At 40.1% G+C, this 22,189-nt stretch overlaps 1 protein-coding gene across 1 annotated transcript in view; it reads left to right on the top strand.

Annotated features, from left to right (window-relative positions):
* Positions 1-5,554: 5,554 nt before the first annotated feature.
* The window catches only part of Mrtfa (myocardin related transcription factor A), an 87,041-nt gene continuing 70,406 nt past the window's right edge, over positions 5,555-22,189 (top strand). The window contains exon 1 of the mRNA XM_051189427.1: positions 5,555-5,815. Coding sequence (XP_051045384.1) covers positions 5,770-5,815 — 46 coding nt within the window. The 5' untranslated portion in view covers positions 5,555-5,769. The remainder of the gene's footprint in view (positions 5,816-22,189) is intronic.

Raw genomic sequence — 22,189 nt, 5'->3', positions numbered from 1 at the left:
TTATTAACTGACATTTGAATGAAAGAGAGAAAGATTAAATAAAAGTTTTATATAAACCAGTTCACATACAAACTTTGGTAATTCCTTTAAAAGGAAAAACACAAGATGCTAGGATAACAGATCAAATTCCTGGCAAGGGCATCTGCACATGTGTGGTGTACTTTCCCATAGACGCATATACATAAATAAAGTTAAAGAAAATAAATCAGAAGAAATTAACAACAGCAACAAAAGAATTGGTTGGTAACAAGGACCACTTTAAAACAGGCAAGAGTGGGCAGGAGCAGCACAATTAAGGAATTACTGAGAAGGCTGTTGCCTGAGCTCTATCCCCAGGACCAGCATAGTCCTGTAAATTATCCTCAGACTTCCATTTAAACAAAAGAAGAAACATTGCAAGAGACTCATGTTGGTGGCCAGCCCCCAGGAGGCTGAAGTAGGATTGCTGCCAAAGTCCAGCCTGGGCTACAGAGTTAATGCCCTGCCTATAAACAAAGAAAGAAAAGTTACTGTTGTATCAGAGTAAACAGTGTATCAAGTTAACTGCTGTATGCAGAGTGGATGGAGTCCTGAATGAATGTGTGTTGTTGACATGGGCATGGCTTTGTCAAGAACCCAATGCTTCAAACCCATGGAAACGGCAAAGCCTTCCCTGGGTTAGACTCAGAACAATGTTTTGTGCACGTGTTTATGAACAATTGAACAATTGAGCAATGTATGCAGAAACTACCATAGTTTCCTCCTGAGACCTGAGACTGCTTACAGAGATCTCCTACTGAATTTAACTAATATGGCTGCCTCCTTGTTCAGATGTGTATAATATACCTGCATTCTTGCTCAGCAACATAAGTGTGTTGATTTTCTGGGCTGCTGCTGGAGTGTTAGAGTACACGCCTAATTAGTTTTTAGGCTCTCTGTACATGTGTCTTCCTGTCTTCATTTCCTTGTCACTCCAATCAGATCAACCCCAAAGCTGTGCATGCCTTGCAGATCATGCAGGTCTTGCAGGTCATGACACTGCTGTGGGAGGAAATACAATCAATGACATATTTTTGCCTCAAGGTTTAACTTAGATTGGTGCTCTATCTAACTCCAAACAACTGGAAACAAGGAGGGATAGAATGGTATATATATTAGACAGTGCTATGGGAAAACAGCAAAATCTAAAATGTGGGAAGACTCCCTGCATTCTTCAGCAAATAAAGTGCAAAATTGAAGAAGAAATGTTAAGAGACACATTGAGATAAAAATGTGTTGTTACCTGTGAACCTAATTTGAATAAATCAACTTTAAACATTTGGGAGATAGCTGGGAAATTTAAGCACTAGTTAGATAGTTGATCATATTAAGGGATTAAAAATATTTTGGTATTATTGCAGTATAGTTGTACTAGATAGTTTTGTGTTTCTGATATATAGGAAATTAGATGCCTAGGATTTGCTTTGGGATAGATGACACATTGTTGGTGGGTGCTCTGTGGTGGTGGGAGCATTGTAGGTCTGTTGGAACAAGTTTGGCCACATGGGTGTGAGTTTCTGGGTAAATGGTGGTAGCATAAACAGTTTATCACACAATTCTTTGCTATCTTAGTATGTGTTTAAGTTTTTCTATAAGTTATTACTATTTACATACTTTTGGTAACATTTAAAGGCCTGGAATGAAACATTGGTCAGAAGGGATAGAACAAAAAGAATGGTTTTGAGGAATGTATTATGAGGTAATCCGTTACATTTAGTAACTACTTTTGCATTTAGTAATGTATTAGTGGTTCAGGGCTGAGGGGTGTATAAGTTTATGGTTTGGGATCTTTGTAAAGGAAAAAGGAAAAGGCATTTCTTGAGGGGGTGGTGCAGGGTGATGATACTGGAAAGTTCTGCTTTGGGTTATACGTGCTTACATGATGTCAGGGCTAGATATGGGGTGAAATTTAGGTGGAAGTTAAAACCTTAAGGAAGAATGAGATTGCCTGGAAATGTAAAAGAAATGAAAGGTGTCCTAAGAGGGGCAGAGAAAAGAGCAGTTATTCAGAATTCTTAGAAGAAAGCTAAGAGAGGGAGCAAAGTATATATTTTGAGGAAACAGGAAGCTCCCTGGAGGGTCTGGATGCACTGACACTCTCATAGGGATTCATCTAGTGGAAAAGTTTGTTGGTTCTACTGCTCTCCTCCCTCTCCCCTCTTTTCTTTTCTCTTCTTTTTTCTTCTCTTTTCCTTTCTTTTCTTTTCCTTTCTCTCTTCCCCTCCCCTCCTTTTTCTTTTTTTTCTTTTTTTTTTCTTCCCTGAAGTTACAGGCTCACTATGTGTAGCCCAAGGTACCTTTTTACCTTTCAGTCTTTATTCCTTGTCACCAGAGTGTTAGGCTCTGAGTCTGTGCCACTGTTCTGTCTATTTCTTTCAGATTTTGAAGACTGAAGGCCTTTGGGGGTTGGCATGTAACAGGGTGGGAATAGAAGAAATGTAAACTCAATATACAAAGTTATTTTATTTCACATTGTTTTAACTAACTTCTAACACTTGTTAAGCATTTAAGAACTATATTGATACCTGTAGTATCATGCCCATTTAGTGAGTTTAGATCATGTTCAGTTTGCACTGATGAGCTGGAGAGCTATGACTAGAATCAAAGCTTTCATTTTATTTCATATTTGGTTATCCTTTTCTCCCTTGGTGCGCTTAGCCCAATGTAGAAAGCATATACTTTACATTTGTATGCTTTTTCAGTATATCTTTTAGTTTTGTTTTTATAAAGTATTACCAATTTACGCAAACATTGTGGAACAAGTTTTCAATACTTTGAATCCAATTACTTTGGAACTAAGGAGCCTATCTTAAAAGTCTGCACAGCGACTGTAGATGTTTTTATTAGTCAGGGTTCTCTAAAGAAACAGAACTTATAGAATGAATGAATGAGTGAATGAGTGAATGAATCCATCCATCCATCCATCCATCCATCCATCCATCCATCCATCCATCCATCCGGATTACAGGCTGTGATCCAGATAGTCCATCAACAGCTGTCTACCAACAAAAGTTTTAAGAATCCAGTAGCTGTTTAGTCCATGAGGCTATATGTCTTCAGTATATGGAATCCTGAAGAAGTATGCTCTCATGCCAGTAAAGGAATGAACTTGAGAGAGAGAGACAGAGACAGAGACACAATGAGAGAGAGAGAGAGAGAGAGAGAGAGAGAGAGAGAGAGAGAGAGAGCGCAAGCTCCCTTCTTCCGTGCCCTTTATAAAGGCTGTCAGCAGAAGGTGTGGTCCAGATTAAAGGTGGATTTTCCCACCTCAGAGATCCAGATTCAAGTGGGTCTTCCCACTTCAGATGGTTTAATTAAGAAAAAAAAAAAACCCTCATAGGTGTGCCAGGCAGCTGGGCTTTTAGTTAATTCTCAGTTGACAATTGAGAATAACCATCCCAATGTTCTTTGACATAAGAGCAAAATCTGATCATTAAAGAAATATCTTTTTGGGATTTAAAAAATTACTTATTTAGATTTCTGTTTTAAAAACAGCTTCTTTTTTTTTTTTTTTTTTTAATTGTGTTCCTTTTGTTCCAAGTTCATGAGTAGGATTTGCTGTGAAAAAGTGAAATAGGCCAAAATCTGCTATTATTGCCCATCACCACATGAGTGTCTGTCTCCTGTGGGCTGAACACTGACACGTGTGGCATTGTAAGCACTTCTGTGGCAGAGTGGTTCCTGGCAGGAGGGAGACAGTCTGTGCCCTTCTTTCAGTCTTTATACAGAAATCTTGTAATTTGTAATTTTCCCTTCTGAGTACAGAACTATGAGTGAGAATTTGCTTCATATGGAAAAAACAAAACAAACAAAACCCCTCATATAGCATATTGTACAGCTCCAGAGGATTAAAGGGATGACTCAGCCTTTTAAAGATGCATCTTCCAAAGTTGCTAACCTCTGACCAGATTCCTAAGCAGTCCTTGTTGAAATTCACTAATTTTTCTTATGACAGTTGGAGCTCAGTTGCCAGAAGGGGCCATGACAATGCTTCTGCCTCCTGGAGCAGCATGCACCCACACTGGCTGCCACTCCACTGCCTGTTGAGTCATTCCCACAGCTCTATATAGAGCTCGGCTCTTAAACATGATGTTCTTGGAGTGAGAAAGAAAGGGAGTTTTTTCTCTTGCACAGAACCTCCCTACCTCCAATCTCATTGCCTTTTCTTTTGTACCTTGCCCTCTTTGTGAAACTGTTCTTTTAAAAGGGCTCCTAGTGTTCCATTTATCATTTGTTTGACTTTTTAAGCATCAAGGCATTCACTGGGCTGAGATTGCCCTAGTATGTTCCACCAGAAAGGGTTAGAAATTCTAGGTAACAATCAATAGCTTTCTGGTTTTATGGTATTTATTAAAACTCCATCAAATGGCCCAGAAGAATCTTAATATCATTTTATTGTGAATACCAGTTATTAAAAAGCAGTGCAAAAGAAAATAAATGATCTTTTAATTTGGGGCAAATGAAATAACTCTATCTGTAATTTTCTGTAATTTAAAAGGATCTTAGGTTTTGTTTTTTAAAGCTGTTATGATGAAGCCAGTGGGGAATCTTGGCAGATTCCAAGGCAGGTGAGGTTGGACTGGGGGTGGGGGTGGAGTGGGGGGGGCCAGACATGCCAGGCAGACAGAGCTTAAGTGAGAAGTTTATGAGAAAGGGAAGTGGTGGTGGTGTGTGTGTGTGGGGGGGGGGGAGAGGTAAAGAGACACAGAGACAGAGAAGAGATGGACAGAAAAAGTCCCGTCTGTCCCAGGGAAAAATCAGGAAAGAGAGTGTAAGTGGGCAGGGGTTTCTTTTAAAGGGGTCCTTTGCACCTGAGTGCTGACCAGGGTACTTCTGCCAGGTAACAAGGGCAGGCCAGCATAATGCCTGAATCCTTAAAAAAGCAAAATGCCCTTGTCCATTCTTAGTCAGAAGAGTTGCTCTGTGTAGTAGGAAAAGGCTGAGGTTTATCAGGGAAAGGACACTTTTTCCCTTGCATTCCCTACATCCAGCATGAGCATAGAGCATTGTAGGAAAGTTATCTGTGGCACCTTGTCTGTTCACAGTACCATTGGCAGTGAGGAGCTCTTTAGGAGGATCGGCAGATATGACAAGCAGATTACCGCTCTGGAATATGTTCTATGGCTTTTGGAAACATTCTAATTGGGGAGGGGGTGGGGAAACAGTTGAACTTCTGTAGTTATCAGCTTCCTTAGCTGTTGCCTATAAATACCATGTATGAGAAAGGCTGTTGGGATTCTTAGCAAAGTTATGGCATATGTATTTATTTGGATATATATGTTGATGTGTGTGGTACCCGAATGTTTATTTTGTGAGATTGAGTGTGGATTGTCTTTGCTTTATTGTCCTAAACTGCATTAACCCCAGAGTTCCTTCTTGTAGGTTTTTTAATAAAACCTCGTCTTCCCATTTTTAAAAGAGAGAGGAAAGCAGTTTGATCTGTCTTCCTAAGTCTTTCTGTGCTCCTCCCCTCCCCCTAGAGAGGATAGGAGGGGAGGAGCCACTGCTCTAACCACGAACTTCAAGTCTTCTCTTGGGCGCTGGGCTTCCTGTCTGCAGTCACTCAACTCTGAGCCATCTTGACTTGCCTGAAGGGTGGGGAATTGGGTGTCTTCTCAGAGAAGGGGAGTGCTCACATTCTCCTTTGCACACCGACATGAGACTGGATTTGTAAAGCTCGAGTGGCCTTTCCAGACTTTTCCTGTGACTTGGACGTTTTGTGTTTGTGAGCTGTTTCCGTGAAGAATCGTCATGACTCTGCTGGAGCCGGAGATGCTAATGATGGCTGTGCAGTCAGGTAATTCCCTTATTTCCTGCAAAGCTTTGCCACAGGCGTCTGTAGAGCACATTTGGTTGCGCACATTTGTACTAGCACTGGAGCATTGGGCTAAGATGGGAAGCTGAAACATACATTATTTAGTAAACATTTCATTTCAGGTTTTTGGTTTTTTTTAATTCTTTAATTGTATATTTTTGTTTTTCAGATGTAGCTTTGAATTAGATACTAAGTGAGCTGAAGAGTACTCAGTCAGGGGACCTACTTGCTTTTCTTTAACCATTTTATCACTGTCTTTGGCACTGCTCTTAGTGAACTGTAATTAAATTGCTTTTGATGCTTTATAGAGTGTCTGCAGTCACAAATCTACTCTTTTTATGTCATTGTGAAAGTATCTGATGCTTTCCTCTACTGTTCTTCTCTTCTGGGTCACAGTCTTTCCATTTCATCTTTATAGCATCTGTGGGAATGCTCTTGATAAAGCACAGGATTGTGTTAAACATTAGAGATAGGGAAGCAGAAAGAATGCAGGATTTTTGAAATTCTAGCTCTAAAAATAGTTTTTCAATTTGAAGCTTCTCTTAAAACATTTAAAAATTTCAGATAGTTTTTAATGATTTCTTTTACTTTTGGTGTTTTTAAAACTTGTAAGTCAGATATCTAAAAATAGAGAATGTTCCCTTTCTTATTTTTAGGCTTCTACTAAAATGTAATCTGTAGTGTTTTCAGAAAGATTCATACAAGTGGCATTTGCACCCTCTACCCCATTCCCTGATTGACTGGCAAGACTGTTCTCTGTCCTCATTGGGAAATGCTTAGGTAGTGTGTTGTCAGCCCAGATAATATCAGCTGAAGATGGGAGCAGATGCTGTCTGCCTGATTATGCTGTGGACAGGAAGGGCCAGGGAAGAAGGGTCCAAGCCATTCTCTTCTTTGTGGTTTACAAACACATCCATAATGAGTCATCTATCAGATGAATTTTTCTGTTCTTGTGTGCTATGCCTTTCAGGTTGCCTTTTCTTTCCCTCCCACAGATCTCTGGAGCTTTGTGTTCTAAACAAAATAGTGTGCTTATCTCAGGGTTTCCCATCTGTCTTTGATGCGGTATCTCAGTAGCTCCTGGTAAAACTGACTCAGTTTTCCCATCTGCATTCCAGTTTCCTGCTATGTGTGGGCAAGTGTGTATTTTGCTTTAAGGGGCAATTTTTAATATATGGACATTTATTCTATCTCAAACAGTAACATGGTACAGGTTAAAGGTTTCTTCCCCTAAGATAATTTCAGTGTTCCTAGCTCTAAAAGGGAAAGAAAGGACTATTTTTTGTAGTTTCTTGTCTAAGAGTAGGTTTTCTTACAGCATATTTTGGACAGGGCTGGTAACCCATCTGTCAGACCAGCTACTTCATAAAACTTTCAAAGGACAACAGTATGTAAGACAAGTGTAGATGAAATTGACAAGGCTGCTGGATACAGGTAGGACCAAAGGTCTTCAAGAAGACGATAGATGTGGCCTTTGTCTTTCTGCTATGTTCATAAAAGCAGAGAAACTGAGTTTAGAGATGACCTTCTCATTTCTTTAAGTTAGGAAATGTTCGAAAACATTTGCCACCACAGATGGGTTTGTGGAACTAAACTGGAGTGCAAGCCCTTTACAATAGTAATGCAGCAGCCATCATGACAGGAAATGAAAAGAGACTGCTATGGAATGTCAATAAACAATGATTCTTGTTAAAAGCCAAGAAATTTGTTCATCTGTACCTTCTTGAGTCTATGCTTTCTAGGAGAAATGCTTTTCATACCATAAAGTAACTAAACCCTTTAGACAGAATTGAAGATGAAATGTTTTAAGGTGCTGGATATAATAGTTTGAGGTTCCCTGTGCTCAACAGCAGTTTTCACCCAGTACTTGGAGCTTGGAGATTTTGACAGGGCATTCTTGAGCATCTGTGAGGGTTTACTTCCTTCACACCCCTGGAGGTGTCAGATTGTTTGGGATCCAGTTGTGTGTTGCCTTTCTGTGAATCCTGTCTAAGTATGATCACGCTCCCTCCTGTCATCCTGTAGTGCCACCTCCATAATGCATACCAGGTATCCCCTACATGTGGCTTCCTAATTAGACCATTAGTGTCTTTGAAAAAAGGTTTACTTTTAATAAAGAGTGTGTGTGAGTACGTGAGTGCGTGCGTGCATGCTTATATAAATGCTGGTGCATATAGAGGCTGGAGCTGGAGTTACAGGCAGTTGTGTGACACCTGACGTCTCTCTCCAGCCTTTACTTACTAGCTTCTTAAAAACAAATCACTCATCTGTATGTGACTTCCTAGTGATGGCATATGGTAGACACTAATTTGTCTTTTGAAGAATGGTGGAATTTTGTTTGATTTAATTCTCCGTATTAATAAGCATAAGCCTTTAAGATTTTTATAAAAGTATTTTGTAATCTTTTCTTCCATAAATAAATGAATCCAGTGGCCATCTTTTGTTTTAGCCAGTCTTATCCAAAGCTTCCTGTCTTTAAAAGTTGACACTCTTTTGCCTCCCTGAATTTGTAGTGTGCCCTGTCTAGGATGATGTGTGTCATTAGATAGATCAGACCAATCAAACCACAACTAGAGTTTGTGTCACTGCTATGGGAGTCTGTCTGGATTGTCACAACTAGAAATGATTTGAAATGGACATTGTAGAATTTCTGAAGCTGGCCCTAAGGGAATAATATAGGGCCACAGCATGGATGGATGTCATTCTGAATGGAGGTATGCTAGGGCGCAGGCCTGGCAGAGTCTGTGTGTGACCCTGAGCAGGTAACCCCTCTGCCTTTTTCCAGTCAGTACCACTTCTTGGCAGAATGTATTAGAATGGCTCCCCAAGTCTGCTTTGGACCCATAACATATGCTTGATCATGTTGGGCTACAGTTAAGGAGTCACTTGGCTCGTTCCCCTATTTGATTGTGCACATATGTGTGTACCCTAGGCCTCACACTTGTCCACACATAGGATACCTTTGGTCACTGTGGCTGCTTCAGGGAAGGAGGATGATAAAAGACCAGGAGACTGAAGTAGAAGAGATTTTTGTGTTTCTCAAAGCAATTGAGTATTCTTTTGAGCTTATTCTGGAATAATCTATAAATGCAAAAGGATATATAGGTATATAAAGGTATTAGGTATATAAACTTTAACCCAACCCATGGATCCTACTACTCAACCCCAGAAGAGAGCATAGCCTGTGCAAGTGCTTTCATTGGTTGTGCCACAGAGGCAAGTTTGTTCTTAACAGTATTCCTTTCAGAGTCTTTGTTTTATACCTGTTGTATATTGCCTATTCAAAAACCGTCATTAATTAAAAAGTTTCACCTCCATTCTTAGTTAACTTCCTTATCCTTTGATATCTTTGTACTCAATTCCTAAATATTTCTTTGACTTCTTTTTCCTTGACCATAGCAGTTTGCCTCTGCACTTTGTTTTAAAACAAAAACTATGAAATAGGGGAATGATAGGTCATTTAAAGGAGGGCTGGGAAAGAATGGCAAGTCACAAAGGACAGACTAGGCAATTAAGTCCTGCCCATTTTGGTAACATGGTACTCTTTTGGGACCCCCCCCCCCACACTCAGAAGTATAGAGAGCTGATCAAAAACCTCAGAGACTTCAGCCTAGTATCACCTACTTTTAGATCTCTGAGTTCTCGAACCATTGTGGGCTTAGAAACACCCTGGTTTCCGTGGCAGTGATGGCACACACCTTTAATACCAGCACTCAGGAGGTAGAGGCAGGCAGATATCTGTGAATTTGAGGCCAGCTTGGTCTACAGAGCTAGTTCCAGGACAGCCAGGGCTACACAGAGAAACCCTGTTTTGATACCCCACATTATCTCCCTACCCCCACAAAAAAGAAACACCCTGGTTTCTCTTCAAGGACTTATAGAGTTTGAAGAACACCTTGGGTATTTCCTTGTTTTCTTTTGAAAAGAGGAAATTGGCCTTTGAAGTTAGTTTATTTCCTGAAATCATGGAATTAATTTGTTAATTTATGGCATCGATGGGAAGAGAATTTGTGCCCTTTACTCTCTTGCCAGTATTCTTTCTGCTTCAAGATATTTAAAGAGATGCCAGAGATCTCTAGTGTATAAGGCTAGATATGACACCCCCCCCAACCCCCAGAGATGGTGCTTTTCCTTGGGTTAAGAGAGAAGATAAAAGCAGGGCATGGTGGTATGTGCCTTTAATCCCCCAGCACTGGGGAGCCAGAGGCAGATGGATCTCTGAAAGTTTGAGGTCTGCCTGGTCTAGACAATGAGTTTCAGGACAGCCAGGACTATGTAGAGAGATCCTGTTTCAAGAGAGGGAAGGGGGACTGGAGAGATGGCTCATCAGTTAAGAACTCTGGCTGCTCTTCCAGAAGACCCAGGTTCAATTCCCAGAACCCACTTGACAGGTCACAACTGTCTGTAATTCCAGTTCCAGGGGATCTGACACTCTCACATGAATGTACATGAAATAAAACATTAAATAAATTATTTTATAAAGAGAGACGGGGGGAGGAAGGAAGGAAGGGAGAAGGTTAAAAAAAAATATGGTGTCTGGGGATCTACTTCCTGCCCCTAGGAAGTGAGGTTTGAATACCACAGACGAGCCATTCTCTGCCAACCTTCATCCTGCGCTGTCTTCTCTGGCCTGAGTGATGATCTCACTGGACAGGTAGCAGACAGATAGCTGTTGTCCTCACTGCTCTGGATTAACATTTGACTGCCCTTTCTCTGACTCACTGATTTATCTGAGCCCTCTCAGAGTTAAGATCCAGATCAAAGGAATTTGAATTCTCCTTTCATTTCTCTTTTTCTCCCTCTTTTTTGTTTCACTTTGGATGAAGCATGAAGACTCTGAACCATGATTTTAGCCGTATTAAAACAGAACCAATTTAAACAAATATAAGGCTTAAACAGTCTTACTTCTTTGGAGCCTCACTTTTATAATTACCACATGCATTGTTTTTAAAATTTTTCTTTTTAATAACAAGGAAAAATACTAAAGGCCCTATGCTACCACCAATACTCAAAACCCAACTATCTTTGCCTTGTACTTCTTAATGCTAAAGAGCAATGTTGGGCTGAGCTCATGGAGTCACAGTCTGAGGCCTGCTTAATGTCATACAAAGTCACTAAGTAGGTGGTTACAGCAGAGTGAGCACAGAAGGGGAAATTAAATTGGTGAAAAGAGATGCAGTAGTGAAAAGTGTATGCTGCCATAATATATAGTTTTGAGTGTATTATTTAATCACTATGATTCTGCTTCACATCTGTAGAGGAAACTTGAAACTCAAAAGCATGAGGACACATAAGAGATGGAACGTATCTCTATGTTCTAGTGGTTTTAATAGATAGATATTTCCACCATTTGGAAGGTCAAGGGAATAGGCTTCCCAAGTTCAGATCTAATCTAGGCTATATATACAGTTCCAGGCCAGGCTGAGCTACAGTTTCAGACCTTTCTAAAACAGTGCTAGCAAGATGGCTTAATGGGTAATACTGATCATCAATACTGATGACATGAGTTTGATCTCTGGGTCCCACATGGGGAAGGAGAGAATCAACTCCCACAATTGTCCTTTGTCCTTCATTTGTACATATTCATATTAAATAAATAAAATATACAACCCTCCTCAAATAAACCCAAGTAGTCCATCCTCGAGAACTCTAACTGTTGCCCTCCCTCCATCATTTTGCATGCTACTAGTTTCTTCACTGTCTCTGATGCCTCTGCCCCTGTGCTAAGATCTCTCATACTCACTATTCCTAAGTGGAACACTCTTCAGTTGCTTCATGCCTCCTCACCCCTGTAGATCTTTGCTTAAGCGTTGGTTTCTCAATTAGCACTTCTCTGACCAGGAATTGTAAAATTTTGTTTCATTTTCTCTACACCATTTATCATTTGACAGATTTGTGACATTTATTTACCAGTTTCTTGATGTAGCTATCCTCAGAATGTAAGTGCCACTGAATGGGGGATTGGTTTGTGTATGTGACTATTGGATATAGTTAGTGTATGATAATTCTTAATAAATGACCATAAAATTGCAGTGTACTTTAGGCAAGTATGTTTTTCATAATGTAGCTTTTTATGAGTTTCCTTTTTGAAATTAATATTTTTAGTTGGTGTACAAAGTAATTGGTTTCATTATCACATTTTCATAACAATATCAAAATATGTACTTTATTCATATCTGCCCCCCTCATACCTCTGGTCTCCTTCCTCCCTCCAAATAGCTTCACTTCTGCTTCTGGGTCATACATGTGCATATATATGTTAAATCTAGGTTCTACATGTAAAGGAAATGTGATTCCCTCTCCCCCCATTTACCGTGTTCTCCCCCTCCCTTTGGGACCCTTCATAGTGGTCCCCACTCTCTTGTCATATACATACACTTATAAGTCTAGACTGCATCTGAGAGAAAGTGTGGTAGTTTTCTTTTGGAGTCTGGGTTATTTTGCTTAGCATGGTCAGATGGCCTATTCCATCTGTTTACCTGGTAATGACGCAATTTTGTTTTTTGCTTGCCTGTGTCTGTGTGTGCAAGGGGGGGGGAGGGAGAGGTATTTGTATGTATGAAGACAAAGGTGTCTTCCTTTTTTTTTTTTTTTTGATCTTTCACTAAACTGGGAGTTCACTCATTCAGCTAGACTAACTGGGCTTAGGGTTTCTCCTGTCTCTGTCTCTCCATCACTAGAATTATAGTCACATATCACCATGTCACCATGTCCAGCTTTTGTTTTGTTTTTGTTTTCCAATGCCCAGCTTTTTATATGGGCTGGGTCTCTAGAGGTCCTTATGCTTACATGACAAACATTTTTACCAGCTAAGCCGTGTCAGTCCAATTTGGTTGTTCTTTATGGCTGAATAAAATGCCTTTGTTGTATATATAGAAGTGCAATCGCATTTCTTACCCAATTATCTGTTCATGAGCATCTAGGCTGCTATCTTAGCTGTTGTGCATGTCAGAGCGTGCCTTTAATGCAGTGGTTCTCAACCAATGGGGTTACAACCCCATAGAAGGTCACATGTCAGATATCCTACATATTAGCTATTTACATTATGACTTATAACAGTAGCAAAATTATAGTTATGAATTAGCAATGAAATAGTTTTATGGTTTGGGGGGTCACCACAACATGAGGAACTGTATTAAAGGATGGCAGGTTTAGGAAGGTTGAGAGCCGGGTAGTGGTGGCACATGCCTTTAATTCCAACACTCAGGAGGCAGAGGCTAGCCTGGTCTAGTGTGAGTTCCGGGACAGGTTCCAAAAGTTGCACAAAGAAACCTTGTCTCAAACAAACCAACAAACAAACAAAAAAACAAAAACAAAAAAAAAAAAAAAAAAAAAAAAAAAAGAGGAGGAGGATTGAGAACCACTACTTTAAGTCATTGTGTGATAGGACCCAGTTGAGGAGACTGAAAAGTAGTGTGGTGGCTTTCAGGGTGGGTTGAGCACCCTTTAATATCCTGAGCTCTTTCAAGTGATGCAAGATTGAAATGTTTATATATTCTAAAATCTTGTTTACCTTTTTTTTTAAACTGTTTGGTCTCATGAGTGTACAGAATATTTTTCTAAAGGTACATGGAGTTTATCAACAAATGAATGCAGAATTATATGTGAAAAGTTTTCTGTTTTACATTCTAACAAGATGAAATATTGATAGATAGAACCCACATAACAAAAGCTCTTTGAAGTCCTCTGTAACTAGAGAAGGGGGAACTTACCCCAAGAAATTCTGAGAAGTGCAAGTCTAAGGCACAGGTGGGAACTGCGGTGTGCGGTGTACAGTGCTCCCTTTCAAGCATGCAGCCCTAGGCTTGTTGTTCAGTCTCTAACACTTGGGGGGCAGGGTGGCCAGGTTCTGACTGCCGCCTTTAAGCGTGTGGCAGTGGCAATGCTTGTCTTCTGTCCTTGTCATGTCTTCCATAAACTATTAATGCAACAATACCTGTCCCAGGGCCTGTTGTACATATATGAAGTGCTTGTCACAGTTCTTACAACATAGAAAATGCCATATTTGAAAAATATTATTGTAGTTGGTTGTTGTTTGGGGGATTTTTAGTTTTTTTTCCAAGACAGGGTTTCTCTGTAGTCCTGGCTGCCCTCTAACTCACAAACATCCTCCTCCCTCTGCCTCCTGAATGCTGGGATTAAAGGTGTGCACCATCCATTACCCAGCTTTTAATTCTATTTAGTGTGTGTAAGTTTTAATTCTTGGACTGGAGAGATGATTGAGTGGTTAGAGACACTCGCTAAGCAGGTTTGTTTGGTGACCTGAATTCCATACATAGAACCCATATGGAATGGGAAGGAAGAACTGACTTGACCTCTACATGTGTGCAGTGATAAGTGTACCTTCAAACACACACACACACACATACACACACACACACACATACACACACACACACACACAAAACCCTATAATAGTTTTAAAATGTTCATTCCTGGGTTTTCTTACAACTCCTAAACCTCTCTTGGTATTTGGCAACTCAAACATTAAAAAAAAAAAAATTATTTTAGCCTTAAAATACTTTTAAGAAATTGTTTTAAGGAAACTAAAATATAGGAGAATATTTGTTTTTAAGAAGAATATTGAAAGTATAGAAAAGTATTTTACAGAGGTCCTGGGTTCAATTCCCAGCAGCCACATCATGGTGGCTCACAACCATCTGTAATGAGATCTGGTGCCTTCTTTTGGTCTGCAGACATACATGCAGGCAGAACACTGTATACCTAATAAATATATCTTTAAAAAAATAAAAGGAAAAAATGTTTTCCAAGTTTTCATCTAATCTAGAGTATGGGGCCTGGAGATGTAGTTCAGCTGATAGAGTGCTTTCTTACCATGGAAGAAACCTAGGGCTTCAATTCCCAGCACTGGGGGAAGAGTGGTGTGTGCTTCTAATTCAGTCACCGATAGAGATAGGCAATAGGATCACAAGTTCAAGGTCATCTTCTTCAACAACAATAATTAAGTAGAGTTTAGTATGAGCTACAGGAGATAATGACTTAAATGAAAGTAAGAGGTGTTGACAAAAGTTTCTGTCCCACCAGGTCCCACTGCCCTTCAGCCCCAAATAGGCACATAGAGATATATTAATTATTAAACTATTGGCAATGGCTCAGGCTTCTTACTGGCTAGCTGTCTCTTAATTATAACCCATATCTACTAATCTATGTATTTCTTCATGGCTTTATCTTACTGGAAAACTTCCAGTGTCTATCTTCCTGGTAGCTGCATGGCATCTCTTCCTTGGAGGCTTCTCTCTGCCTCCTCTCCCCAGCATTCTCCTTCTCTGGTAACTCCACCTATACTCCTGCCTAGCTACTGGCCAATCAGTGTTTTATTCATCAATCAGTAAGAGAAACATATATACAGAAGGACATCCCCTATCAGAGAAGGAAGGAAAGAAAGAGAGAAGAAAGGCTATGAGGTTGTCTACCAAAATACTAACAGTTCTTCCAGGAAATAAGACTTGACTAGATTTTTCTTTGTTGGACCTTTTGTTTTCCTGTATCTTTCTGATTTTCTTTCTTTCCTTCATTCTTTCTTAAGATTTATTTATTTTATGTATATGAGTGCTCTATCTGCATGTATGCCTTTATGCCAGAAGAGGATATCAGATCCCATTGTGGATGATGGTGAGCCACCATATGGGTGCTGGGAATCGAACTCAGGACCTCTGGAAGAACAGCTGTTAACTACTGAACCATCTCTCCAGCCCATCTTTCTGATTTTCTGTGGTGAACATTTCTGTTCAGATAAATCCCATACTAATTTTCATGCCTGACTACATGTGCAGTTTGGTTAAAAGAGGAGGAAGTACCTAGAAAGCATGGTGTCTTGGGTTAGGAGCCAGAACAATGGAGTTAAGATGAGTGAAGTCCAAGCACTAAGCAAACAGTGCATGATAAGGCCATGCCATCTCATACACTGTGCTCCCACTGAATTGTTTGGATAAATCCCTTTTACATTTCGCCTTTGTTTCTATTTTGTAAGATTTATTGAAATGTATCTTTGCAGTGTTTGTGTTAGGCCTTGTTCTTGGCAGATCTGTAGATCTTTCCTGTGCACACTAACTTACTCCCATTTGACTGAACCTTTCACAAGATTTTGCAAGCTGAAAATATACTGGTTTTTTAAAAAAAAATTTGATGGGTAATTATTATTCGACTTTTCTTATGCATAAAATGGTGGTATTAGTATAATATGTTTTAATTATTAAAAGTGAATTTCCATAATATGCATTGTTCTTTGAAAATCTTCCCCTACCTTCAAGAGACAGGGTTTCTCATGTAGCCTGAGATGACCTTGAACCCCTGATCCTCTTGCTTCTACCTACATATGTGTGCCATCATGCCCAGGTATGTGGTTCTGGGAATCAAATGCAGACACTCACTCGGCCAGGTAAGCCACATTCCCTGCCTGGGAGTGTGAAAGTCTTAACCCATATGCTCCTTTTCAGAAAGCCAGTTCTCAGATGGTTTGCCTGAGCTTTATACAGAATCAAGGGGATTTACAACAGAGAATCAAAAGTTAATTTAAGTAAGTTAACTTCCTCCCTTTCTCTTTTGTTTTGGGGCACAGGGCCTCCTGTAACCCAGGCTGGCCTTGAACTCACTATGGTAGAGTAGGATTAGGATAACCTTGAACTTCAGATCTTCATACCTCAACCTCTTGAATGCTAGAATTACAGTTGCCTGTCACACACCCAGTTATGAATGTTACTGATCGGAATAGAAATGCAAATGAAAGCCACAAAGGAAAGCCAATACACACTCATTAGAATTGTTAAAATGGGAAAGACTGTTAATTATAAGTGTGTGTGAAAATGTGAAGCAGTGGGGAGTCATAGTATAGAATATGAAATGGCACATAATGACCTGGGAAGGCAATTCATTGCAAAGTTCAATATATTTAGTATGTTGTTACCCAGCAATCCAATTTCTGGATCTTTACACAAGAAATAAGGAAACATACATTTGTGCCAGAGGTTCATAACAACTTAGTTTTTAATCACTCAGAACTGGAAACTACCTAAATGGTTGTTGGCAGGTAAAAGACAGTGCTAATATAAACTAGAATACTGGCAATAAAAATGAACAATTACCAATTCACAGACCACTAACATGTCTATATTCTGTGAATTTCACAAACATTGTATTAAATGTTGGAAACAAGATTCTAGTATACATTCTCAATTTATACACATTATTAGAAATGGAGGCTGTGAGGGCTGTAGAGGTGGGTCTTTCAGAGGGCCCAATTTTGTATCAAAAACTCAAAACTGCCAGTAAATCTGTTTCCTGGGAATCCAATGCCTCTGGCTTCTCTGGCTACTTTCATGCAAACAAAAATCCACCTGCAGATATACATAATATACAAATTAAAATAAGTCTTTTTAAATTAATTTCTTTATTTTATGTATATTGGTGGTTTGGCCAGTGTGTCTGTATGTCGTATGTGTGTCTGGTGCCTACAGAGGCCAGAAGGTGGCGTCAGATCTCTCTGGAACTGGAGGTATAGACAGTTGAGAGCTGCCATGTGGGTGCTGGGAATCAAACCCCAGTCCTCAGAAGAGCAGCCAGTGCTCCTACTCACCAAGTCATCTTTCCAGCCCTTATTTCTTTTTTCTTTTAATGATGGCTGTGTGTTTTAAGAGGACGTGTTGCTTTTGTAGGGGGCCTAAATTTGGTTTCTAGCACCCATGTAGGGCAACTCCAGAGGGACACAAGTGTCCTTTTGTAGCCTCTGTGGTATACATCCATATTGGCATGCTTGAGTATACACAGCCTTAAAAAAAAAAAAAAAAAAAAAATACAGACTGGAATATTGCTCCAGGCTTTTAAAAAAAAAATGAATGACCTATTGTGTGTGTGTGGGGGGAGAGATCTATTGATAACTCCCAAAACAGTTACATGGAGTGAAAAAGTTACACAATGTATGATATTTGTATAAACTTAGAAGTTTGGTTTTGTTGTTGTTTGGGTGCTGGCCTTGAACTCAAAAAGATTTGCCAGTTTCCATGTTCCGTGAGGGATTAAAGCCTCTGCCACCTGGCTTGACAAAATGTAGAATTGTGAAGAGATGTGGTTGACAGAGTCTGAGGGTAATAAGGGTGTAGTTCTGCATTCTCTATAGGAGGCCAAACAGTAGAAACGTTAGGCATTGTCTTGTCTGTCATTCTCACTGGTTGCAGTACTGTATTGTAGCTTTGTAATGTGTGATTAATACGGGAAACTGGTTAAGGATGCTTGGATCACCTTGTTTTTACAGGCATGTGTAGACCTATAATTAGCTCAAAATAAAAAGTTTAGTTTAAAAAATGCAGACAGTTTGGCAGTTTTTCAAAAAATTAAAGCATAGCCCATATGACGTAGCATTTCTTCTTTTAGCCCAAGAAAGTCAAAACATTGTCTTTGCAAAAACTTGTACATAAATATTCCCTGCAGGGCTGGCAAGACGGCTCGGTGGGTAAAGACACTTGCCAACAAGCCCTCGTGTCTTGAGTTTGAGTTTGATCCCTGGACCCACATGGTGGAAGGAGAGAATTGACTTCCACAAGTTGTTCTTTGACCTCCACACATCTACCACATACTCATGTATGCAAACCCTAATAAATAAACAAGTAAATACATTTTACAGAAAAGTTCTTGGCAGCATTATTCATATATCATAGTGCTTGTGCTTATGAAACTTGGTGAATTGTGTGGTGTGAGTTAATTAGGTTTTAAATTCGGTGACAGCTCTGTTGGGTCTTCATGTGGCTGTAGCCTTGGCTACTTGGTAGGGTGAAGCAGGTGACCAAGAGCAGTGTGGCCAACATAGTGAGATCCCATTTCAAAAGAAAAGAAAATCTGCAGAAAAAAAAATTTGTATAGGTTTTTGGGGTAACTAACAAGTGGAAGAAGAAGATGACTCAAGGGCCTGATGAAATGAAAGGTACTGAGACTTGTGGGCTTTCTCAGCTGTCCTGGGGTTACACAGCTGTGACCATATATCCATGAGATTCAAAGTGGGTGGATTTATCCAAAGTTCAATAAAGTTGATTTTTTATAAAACTATGTATAATTGCAAGCTTAACATGACCTTTAGGTAGGAATACTCATACAGCCCTTACTAATCTAAAGCAAACAAAAGCCAGGCTAGGTATGATGAGTTCTGGCACTAAGTTGCACAGTGAGCTGGGTTGGTGTCAGCCAGCTTATACTTCTGCCTTGTGTCCCAGCATGCAATTGCTCTATTTTATTTGTTTCTGTCTTTCTTATTCCATTCTTTTCCTCTGTGTGCAAGTTGAAGAATGTCCCATCAGTACAATGGAGGTGGTCATTTCTTACTAGCCATATAACAAGTGGAGGTGGTCACCTCTCACCAGCACTTTGGAGTGCTCAGTTAATCTGGGCACAGGAAGTTGGTTGGAATGACTCCTGAAGAAAGGGCCTGGGTAGCACTACTAGGCAATGCTTAAACAACCAAGGCTACTTCTTTCCCACCTGCATTGCCTCTGGTCTTACCCTGATCTCTTGCCAAGAGATAAATGTTATAGAAAACCTGTCAAGGTTTGAGAGGAGCTCTAGAAGGGATCTATGAGAAGGACCTCTGTGAGCCTCCCTCCTTCCACCCTCCACCTGCTCTCTCTCAGTTCTTAGGTACCACTGATAGATTGTGCCACATGGTGGGGGGTCTGTTTTCCTTTGTTGCCCTGGTACTAGGGGAAGTGTTTAGGGCTTCAGGGATGTTAGGCACAAACTTTGTTTCTATTGTTTTTCTCAAAGGTGGTATAGGTTAAAAACAGCCTTTTTAGATAGGAAAATACAAAAGTAGCAAACACTAGCGGTGGTGTCACCAGTGTGCTCACAGTCTCTGCATGACTTGACTGTAAATCAGAGGTTCTCATAAACCCCTATGAAGGTTGGATCATTTGCTAGAATGGTCCACAGAATTGAGGAAGGCACTTCACCTACTGTTACATTTATTTAAGAGAATATACTTTAGAAACGGCCAAAGGAAAAGGTACAGAGGACAAAACAAGCAGCATGTGGGACTCCATGGCTTCTCTGGGCATATCACCCTTGGCACCTCTCTGATCCTGTCATTATTTGTGGATGCTTCCTGTGTAAGCACAGTTGATTAAATTGCTGTCTATAGATGATTTTTTCCCTCTCCTTTCCTCAAAACAGCACCGTGTTACATAAACCTCCATGGCCTGCTGCAGCTTTTCAAAGAGTGTTGAGGTTATTGACACTCTCAACCTGGATCCTCTCTGACTCAGCAAATGAGGGTAGGACTCTGGTTCTAGTCTTCTAACTTTGCAAACATTTGGTTCTGACTGCAGCCTCTTTCCTGAGTACTATGTTGGCTTACACTCACTGCACAGGCTTGTGAATCACAAAGGTTGCCAGTGCCTTGGTCTCTCTTACTGCTTAGGAAATGCTAGGCTTCCATTAACTAGAAGCTCAGTGCCAGGAGTGGGGATGAAGACCAAATATGTCCTTCTTCTTATAAACCACACTAGCACAATGTGTGGGACTGTGTTCCAGCTTCCATAACTCTCATAGTCCTCACAACAACAGTATGAACTCAATGCCTTTATTATGCTTTTTTTTTTTTTTTTTTTTCCAGAAGAGGGAATTGAGGGACAAAGTGGGTATGAATCCTGACAAGTTCTACCCACCTGGTGAGGTAAGGGTGGAGCTAAGAGTCTGTCCAGATGGTCTGGCTTCAGAATCTGTGCTCTTTACCTCTGCACTTTTCCTTTAGAACAAACTTCAAACTTTTCACACCATTGTATGGTAACTCTTTGTAGACAGTTCTGCTCATCTGGGTTCCTCTGTTCCATTATCCTGGTGTGTAACTGTCTTCCTTTTAGGTGTCCCCTCATCACTCCCCCCATACCAGGATATGACTGTTAAACAAGAAACAGAGACCTTCCCACCTATTCTTTTACATTCTGTTGTTCTAGCCCTCCTCTTTGCAGAGGGATAAATCTTTTTCTACATTTGAACTTGCTTAGGAGTAAATGGGTATACAATGAACTGTGACCCTCACTTAGAAGCTTCCTTGTAATAACTCTTTACCTGTCACAAGATGAGGATTGATGTCATTTGGGGAGCTAGTGTTGAAACTAAGCAGAACTCCAATATCCTGCCAATGCTGCCTGTGCATTGGAATTAGAGTGGTAACTTGTGCTGTGACAGGGTCTGGCTGGCTCTGGTTGGGAAGGTGTTCCTTGCTTCTTCCCTTTCTATCTTGAGAGAGGTCTGAGACGCTGAGTTACCACCAGTGCCCCATAAGAGGGTCAAAAATGACCATCTACTAGTTGATCCTGAAGATGTTTTTGCATTTATGTCCTTTATGATAAAAACTGGCTCTGGTGGTTGGTCTGCATACTTCCAGAAAAGTTTGTGAATTTGAAGAAAAAATATTTTTTATATATTTGTGGAATTCAAATCATACTATTACATGAAAGACATTTTGAGAACCTACAGGAAAAAAAAAAAAAGTGATTTCCCACATGCATATGGACTTACATTCTGGTTGTTTTTGAGTAAAAATTTAAACTGGGCTACCACACCTTAAATGGCAGCACTCAGGAGGCAGAGGCAGGTGGATCTCTGTGAGTTCGAGGCCAGCCTGGTCTACAGAGTGAGTTCCAGGACAGGAACCAAAGTGACAGAGAGAAACCCTGTCTGGAAAACAAAACAAAACAAAACAAACAAGAATAATACCTATTTGTGTTGTGATACTAATAGGTGAGTTTGTTGGTGTGTGTGGCTTTTCTCTCATCCTGCCCACCTCTGGCTTTACCTCCTGTTTGAGTTTGTTCCTCATTTGTTTATTTACTTATTTAGTTAGTTATTTTTCTGCAGTTTTTTTTTTTTTTTTTTTTTTTTTTAGTTTGTTCCTCTTGCTTCCTAGGCTTTGTTTCTTCTCTTCCCCTTTCTCCTTTCCCTGTTAACTTCTAATCTGCCTTATTCTTTCCTACTTGCCCTTCAGGTCTCAAAGAATGCCCCTTCCTCTTTTCCACACATTCTCACTCCATGTTTCTTCATTATGCATATACTTAATGTTTATAAGAGTTTTTTAAAAAAGGTTTGTTTTTAACTTATGTGTATGGATGTCTTGCTTGTATGTATGTACACCATGTGTGTGCCTGGTGCCTGAGGAGGCCAGAGAGTATAAGATCTCCTGGGACTGTGGTTGTAAGCCACCATGTGGTTGCTGGGAATTTAACTTGGGTCCTCTGGACGAGTGCTCTTAACTGCTGAGCCATTTCTTAAGCCCCCTGTTTATGAATTTTTGTTGTTGTGTATTTCTTTTTGTTTGTTTAGAGTTGGGTTTTGTGTAGCCCTGGCTATCCTGGA

Source organism: Phodopus roborovskii, unplaced genomic scaffold, assembly GCF_943737965.1.
Source record: "Phodopus roborovskii unplaced genomic scaffold, PHOROB, whole genome shotgun sequence".
NCBI classification, from domain to species: Eukaryota; Metazoa; Chordata; class Mammalia; order Rodentia; family Cricetidae; genus Phodopus; species Phodopus roborovskii.
The sequence above is the reverse complement of the archived record's forward strand: the minus strand, read 5'-3'. Positions and strand labels throughout refer to the sequence as shown.